This window comes from Portunus trituberculatus, chromosome 46 (assembly GCF_017591435.1).
Source record: "Portunus trituberculatus isolate SZX2019 chromosome 46, ASM1759143v1, whole genome shotgun sequence".
In the NCBI taxonomy this organism is placed as follows: domain Eukaryota; kingdom Metazoa; phylum Arthropoda; class Malacostraca; order Decapoda; family Portunidae; genus Portunus; species Portunus trituberculatus.
The window spans coordinates 31,882,735-31,890,234 of NC_059300.1; the positions used below are offsets into that span (position 1 = coordinate 31,882,735).

At 42.9% G+C, this 7,500-nt stretch overlaps 1 protein-coding gene, 1 long non-coding RNA gene and 1 pseudogene across 2 annotated transcripts in view; 2 read left to right on the plus strand and 1 right to left on the minus strand.

The window, feature by feature from the left end:
- The window catches only part of LOC123519963 (hemocyanin subunit 2-like), a 130,658-nt gene that overhangs the window by 115,763 nt on the left and 7,395 nt on the right, over window positions 1-7,500 (plus strand). Inside the window, exon 2 of the mRNA XM_045281720.1 lies at window positions 480-522. Within this exon, the coding sequence (XP_045137655.1) occupies window positions 480-522 (43 nt within the window). The remainder of the gene's footprint in view (window positions 1-479; window positions 523-7,500) is intronic.
- LOC123519967 overlaps window positions 1-7,500 on the minus strand; it is an 8,282-nt gene that overhangs the window by 110 nt on the left and 672 nt on the right. Inside the window, exon 1 of the long non-coding RNA XR_006679138.1 lies at window positions 7,454-7,500. This exon is cut by the window's right edge and continues 672 nt beyond it. This is a non-coding gene — a long non-coding RNA (uncharacterized LOC123519967). The remainder of the gene's footprint in view (window positions 1-7,453) is intronic.
- The window catches only part of LOC123519960, a 3,008-nt pseudogene continuing 97 nt past the window's right edge, over window positions 4,590-7,500 (plus strand).

Genomic DNA, 7,500 nt, shown 5'->3' on the forward strand with positions numbered 1-7,500 from the left:
TAGCTTGCGTGAGAGAGGCGGCGATGTGCGTCTCTCCCGGATATTAAAACTTGTCATGGTGTGTTTGGCATTTAATGTTTGTGTGTTGCTAAAACTATTGCTGATGCTGTTGCTCCTACTCATGCTGTTGCCTTCAGTACGGCATCTCTTACTCCATCGCCTCCTTCCCGACAACAGCAGATCAACAACAAATACGTACTATTGCTACTACTTCCACTGCTACTCCTACTTTTACTGGTACTGTCGCTACATCCATTGCTGCTGCTGCTGCTGCTGGTAGTACTACAACTACTGTTACCAGAACTACTGTACTACTACTACTACTACTACTACTACTACTACTACTACTACTACTACTACTACTACTACGTACAACTATATCTAGTACTACTACCGTATTTACATTCAGCCAAAAACACAAACAATTAATACATATATCTATAATATTCTTTTGATTAATGAGAGTTTGTTGTCCACAGATGAGAGGCGGTGCAGGGGTAAGCCGGAGCGGGAGCTTTCAAGGTAAGTGAGTGCACAAACGCTACACTGATCTCTGGAAACATTGAGCACATGAGCGGAATGAACGTTGTGTGTTCTGGAAAGACTGTGTTTCAGGCATATACGCCGTGCCTGTGTGAGAAGTAATGGCAGGTTGCCGGAGAATTTTCTTGTCCTGGTCTTTCCTCCCCCTTTTGCCCGCTGGCTCATGTAAATCTCGTGCTAAGTAAAGCATTGCATTTTTACAGTGATGCCATCCAACATTTAAGACAGTAATATGCAGAATGTAGGAGGCAAAACCACCTATTTCATATTTCACAGATGAATAGATGTTTTCCAAAGAACCAGTAATATTACCCAATATATTCTGCGGTGTTTGAAAGAATGTGATATTATATTTTTGTGTAGATCAGTGATTGGATGAAATGGAAGCTCTCATGCCTTATGAACGCACATTCATTGCTCAAATGAAAATTTAGATGCAACACATATGTGCCTTTTTTTTCTATCTTACCCATCATCATGTGTCGTGCGATTGAAAGCAGTTAATTTATATATGACGAAATATATAATGATTATATTGAATGGATTAATTCCCTTGAATATTGGAAAGGAAAGCTAAACGAGAGGATTGACCGGGTCGCTGGTAATTGTGTTGGAACATTTTTTATCTCTAAATATTAACCGTGTGTGTGTGTGTGTGTGTGTGTGTGTGTGTGTGTGTGTGTGTGTGTGTGTGTGTGTGTGTGTGTGTGTGTGTATATGTGTTTGTGTGTGAATGAATTATTAGATTTATATGAAAGAGAGAGAGAGAGAGAGAGAGAGAGAGAGAGAGAGAGAGAGAGAGAGAGAGAGAGAGAGAGAGAAAGTTGCATTTCTGTAAGAATTATTCATAGCTATATAAATACATATTTTTCAAAACTTCTTTGTAAAATTTACTATGATGACGAAGGTAAAAAGAAACCTAACTAATAGCAAAGTAGAGTAAACCAAGAAACATAAATCATTGTAAAAATATTGTAGAAGATAAAAATAACAAAAATATTGTAAAAGATAAAAGAAACATCAGGATAAAGAGCAATCTGTTACTAGACACGTTTTTATCAACATATATCACCCTTGCACTTGCAGCCCCACGTAGGACAAGGCTACCACCTGTAGTACCCATCACCCCATGTACGCCCCGCCCCTCACTATTCAAGGTCCATCTGTTACAGCTCCCAAAAGCGTAAGATACAGTGTACATGTGGAAGTGTTTAGGTTGGGTAAATGTTTACGTTGATCTATTTTCCGTGAAGTGTTGTGATGGATAGAGTAGACTGATAACCAGATGAGTTCAATGTCTCATAATATCATAACATTATAAGGGAAGCTACACGGGAGCAGCAGTCCTACCCGTGGCGATGCCTACATAAACATTCACATATCCCTATCCATGAATCTGTCTTCTCTTATTTTGGGTTTCCTTATTGGCTCAGATTTGACAACCTGATTACTGAGTTTATCCCACTCAGCTATCCCATAAACTTGAACTTGAACTCATTAACTTGTTGTTGTGCAGACTTATGTGTATAATGACTGGTAAAAAATAAGTAAGTAAACAAAGGAGACGTAGTGTAGGAATCGATTAAGGAAGACTACATAGATAAGAGTTGGTCCAGAATTCTGTTTCTGTGTATCCACGGTCGCCTGCTGGTCACTCAGCCAGCCTTCCTCTTTACGGAGCGAGCTCAGAGCTCATAGACCGATCTTCCGGTAGGAATGAGACCACACCACACTTCATATACCGGGAAACCGAGGCCACAACCCTCTCGAATCCCTCGAACCCCGTACCTATATACTTGCTGCTAGGTGAACAGGGGCTACACATAAGAGGCTCATTCATTTGCCTCTTCGCGCCCTGGAATGGAACAAGGCCTTCTTGGGTGTGAGCGTGGTGTGTGTGTGTCTGTGTGTGTGTGTGTGTAATTCATTGTTTGATCTGCTGCAGTCTCTGACGAGACAGCCAGACGTTACCCTACGGAACGAGCTCAGAGCTCATTATTTCCGATCTTCGGATAGGCCTGAGACCAGGCACACACCACACACCGGAACAACAAGGTCACAACTCTTCGATTTACATCCCGTACCTACTCACTGCTAGGTGAACAGGGGCTACACGTGAAAGGAGACACACCCAAATATCTCCACCCGGCCGGGGAATCGAACCCCGGTCCTTTGGCTTGTGAAGCCAGCGCTCTAACCACTGAGCTACCGGGCGTGTGTGTGTGTGTGTGTGTGTGTGTGATTTGTAGGAAAGAGGACCAGCCAAGGGCAATAAAAGGAAAAGATGAAAAAAAAGACCCACTTGAGTGCTGGTTTTTTACAAAGAAGAAAAGCGTCAGCCAAAATTAGGGAGCAAATGCCTTGATACCTCCCTCTTAAAAAGAAGACAAGTCGTAGGAAGTCGGAAATACAGATGCAGGGAGGGAATTTAAGAGTTTACTAGTGAAAGGTATGAATGACTGGGAGTACTAGTTAACTCTTGCGTTAGAGAGTTGGACAGAATAGGGATGAGAGGAAGAAGAAAGCCTTGTGCAGCTAGGCCGCAGGAGGAGGTGAAGCATGCAGTTAGCAAGATCAGTAGAACAGTTAGCATGAAAATAGCGATAGAAGATAGAAAGAGATGCAACATTTCGGCAGTGAGAAAGAGGCTGAACACACTTAGTCAGAGGAGGGGAGTTGATGAGACGAAAAGCTTGTGTGTGTGTGTGTGTGTGTGTGTGTGTGTGTGTGTGTGTGTGTGTGTGTGTGTGTGTGTGTGTGTGTGTGTGTGTGTGTGTGTGTGTGTGTGTGTGTGTGTGTGTGTGTGTGTGTGTGTGTGTGTGTGTGTGTGTGTGTTTGTGTGTGAGTGTTACTTCATTCGTACCCAAGAAACACCGCTTCTTTTTATCTCTTCTTCAGAATTATTAAACCTTGGGAGCATTATTACAGTTGGATAAGCGCCCATGGAGTGCCCTAAGTATTTTAACAGCGATTCCTCTTCCTCATTCTTCTTCCTTCTCCTTTTCCTCTTCCTCTTCCTCCTCCTCCTCGTTATCGTCCTCTTCTTTACTTTGTTACTAATACTTAACAACTTGTCCATAAAAGAATTTTTTTCTATGGGCCCAGTCACTGAATTACATTTTATTATTGGATATGTTATATGTTTGAAGTAAAAGAAATAAAACTTACCGTTTAGAAAATAATTTTCATATCAAAGTTTTACTTCGTATCCCTCGTTCTATTGAAACTGATACGAAAAACAATCACGAAAAGACGTTATCTAAAAAGTGCATTGTTAAAAGGAATTATACCACATAATGTTTAAGTCAGCCAAACATTACACATTTAAATGATTTCATACAACAAAATAACTCGATATACCGGAGATAAACTAAATAACTGTTTTAGTGATTTAAGACTGCCAGTTATTATTCATCTGAAAAGACTTTGGAGTTTTCATATATATCACTAGACGCCTCGGTTGCCTGCTGGTCACTCAGCAAGCTTTTTCCCTACGGAAAGAGCTCAGAGCTCATGCTGTGAGTGTTTTTTTTTTTCTTGTCAGGGTTCGTTTTGTATTTTATTAATATCTTGGTGTTTGTGTGAGTTTTTAAGATATGTTCCTTTTTATACGGGATAATTTTGGACCATTTATGTCATTTATTTTTATAAAATCTGGCTATGTGTTGTAATATGGGAAAACTGATTGTTTAAACAATGTTACATGTTTGTATGAAATTTGTGGTCAATAAACTACTACTACTTTGTGTGTGTGTGTGTGTGTGTGTGTGTGTGTGTGTGTGTGTGTGTGTGTGTGTGTTTGTGTGTGTGTGTTCAATTTATATGAACATATATCTCTACCTCTATTGTATTTCTTCTTTCATTATAAAACCAATATTGTGTCTGACACCCATGCTAAACAAAATAAAATATGTTGTGAATTGCTTATTCTTTCGGTATGATAAGCTGAATGAATAATTTCTATCTCAGAATAAAATGAGGTACTGTGTTTTATCTCACTGTTATTTTTTTTTTTAATCTTTTTTTTATTAACATCATATCTCCAGATCGTCCTCACGAAAAAAACTAAAAGACTGGGATGACACTTAGGATGAGTACGTCCAAACCCTGTTTGTTATCTGATATGGAGTGGGGTGGTAGAGGGGGGATCGCCTCATCATGTATAAATACCCTGCTGGATGTGTATTTGTCACTGTCAAGTCAATCCGAGATGAAGCTCTTGGTCCTCTGTGCCCTGGTGGCAGGCGCCGCCGCATGGCCCAACTTCGGAATGATGGCGGACTCCCCTGGAGGTGAATAACACTTGTTTTTCTGTTCACAAAGATGAAAAATATTCACCAATGCAGCCTTACTGAGAATTAACTTCATAACTTTAACAGATATCCCTTATTTCTTTAAGCTATCAGTTAGATTAATTCATACCACGTTGATTTCCATACAAAGATCATCAATACTTTTCAGAGATTATGTCTGAAAAAACATCACAAGAAAAATTTTTCGACCAAGAAATAAATCAATGTTTTATGCACATAATAAACAACTTTTCTTATTGGTATGTTTTTCTTATTTTTTTAGCATACGTCTGAAGCTTCACCAAGAGAAAGTTACCAACAATTTTCAGAAAAATTATTGAATTCCATTTTTTTTTACTTTCACTATATTCGTGGTATAATTATATGATGAACATATTCCATATCTTATTGATTTTAGTTTCCCTTCATTTTTCCTTTCTGCAATTACAATAAAGTAGTAATTTCTTTAGAAAAAAAAATATTTCATTCGCAGGAGCATCTAACGCCCAGAAGCAACATGATGTCAACAGCGTCCTCTGGAAGGTCTACGAAGAAATCCGCGATCCTCATCTGAAAGAGCTTTCCCAGACCTTTGATCCTCTTTCCGGCCACTATGACGATGATGGTGTATCCGCCAAGCGGCTCATGAAGGAACTCAACGACCACCGCCTGCTGGAACAGAAGCATTGGTTCTCCCTCTTCAACACCCGCCAGCGGCAGGAGGCTCTCATGCTCTACGACGTGCTCGAACACTCCACAGACTGGGAAACCTTCGCTGGCAATGCTGCCTTCTTCCGTGTTCGCATGAACGAGGGCGAGTTTGTCTACGCCATTTACGCTGCCGTCATACACTCTCCTCTGACACAACACGTGGTGCTGCCGCCTCTCTATGAGGTTACTCCTCACCTCTTCACCAACAGCGAGGTCATTCAAGAAGCATACAAGGCCAAGATGACACAGACTGCCGCAAAGATCAGTCCCACTTCACTGGAAGTAAGAGCAACCCAGAGCAGCGCGTGGCCTACTTCGGCGAGGACATCGGCATGAACACCCACCACGTCACCTGGCATTTGGAATTCCCCTTCTGGTGGGACGATGCCCATGAGAACCACCACATTGATCGCAAGGGTGAGAGCTTCTTCTGGGTCCATCATCAGCTCACTGTTCGCTTCGACGCTGAGCGTCTCTCCAACTACTTGGACCCTGTCGGGGAACTTCACTGGGATGACATGATCCACGAGGGCTTCGCTCCACACACCATGTATAAGTATGGTGGCTACTTCCCCTCACGACCAGACAATGTCAACTTCGAGGACGTGGACGGCGTGGCCCGTGTGCGCGACATGTTGATTCTGGAGAGCCGCATCAGGGATGCCATTGCTCACGGGTATTTCACCGGTAGGGATGGGTCTGTCATCAGCATCAGAGACGCTCATGGCATCGACATCCTTGGTGATGTGATTGAGTCCTCCACTTACAGCCCCAACCCCGAGTACTATGGCTCTCTGCACAACACTGCTCATATCATGCTTGGCCGCCAGGGCGATCCTCACGGCAAGTTTGCCCTCCCTCCCGGTGTCCTGGAGCACTTCGAGACCGCCACGCGCGATCCTGCTTTCTTCCGCCTCCACAAGTACATGGATAACATCTTCAGGGAGCACAAGGACAGTCTTACCCCCTACACCAAGGAGGAACTCGAGTTCCCTGGAGTCACCATTCAGAGCGTATCCTTGAGCAACCGCCTGGAGACTTACTTCGAGGACTACGAGTACAGTCTTATCAACGCTGTCGACGACACCGCTGACATCGATGACGTGCCTATTAGTACTGTTGTTTCTCGTCTGGGACACAAGGATTTCACTGCTACAGGTGTCATACACAACAGTAACCCCAGCGAAGTAATGGCTACTGTGCGCATATTCGCCTGGCCAAAATATGACAACAACCATGTTGAGTTTTCTTTCAACGACGGACGCTGGAACGCCATTGAACTGGATAAGTTCTGGGTTAAGTGTGAGTATTCGAAGGCATCCACCATTGACGTATTGATGTGTTTTTGATATGTTAATAGATGAATTAATGATTGTTTAAAATTTGTGGATCATGATCCAAAACCATAATGTATATAATATCTAGCTCTTTCTCCCTACAGTGGCTCCTGGAGATAATGTTGTCACACGCTCCAGCAAGGACTCTTCAGTCACAGTTCCTGACGTGCCCAGCTTCCAGACTCTAATTGACAAGGCTAATTAAGCACTGAGCTCCGGCTCAGATCTGAACCTCGACGAGTATGTCAGCGGCCTTGGACTGCCCAACAGGTTCCTCCTTTCCAAGGGCAAGAGTGAGGGTATGACTTTCCACCTGGTGGTGTTCGTCTCCGATGGCTCCAAGGACATGGCTATCGACGGACTGCATGAGTCAACCTCCTTCAACCACTATGGTTGCCACGATGGCAGATATCCTGACAATCGCTCTCATGGGTATCCGCTGGACCGTCGGGTCGACGATGAACGCATTATCACTGGCCTTGGTAACTTCAAGGCCATGGACGTTGATGTATATCATGTAGGAAAGAACGAATAAAAGGCATCGTGCTCAGCAAGCACCCACCCACCCACACACACACACACACACACACACACACACACACACACACACACACACA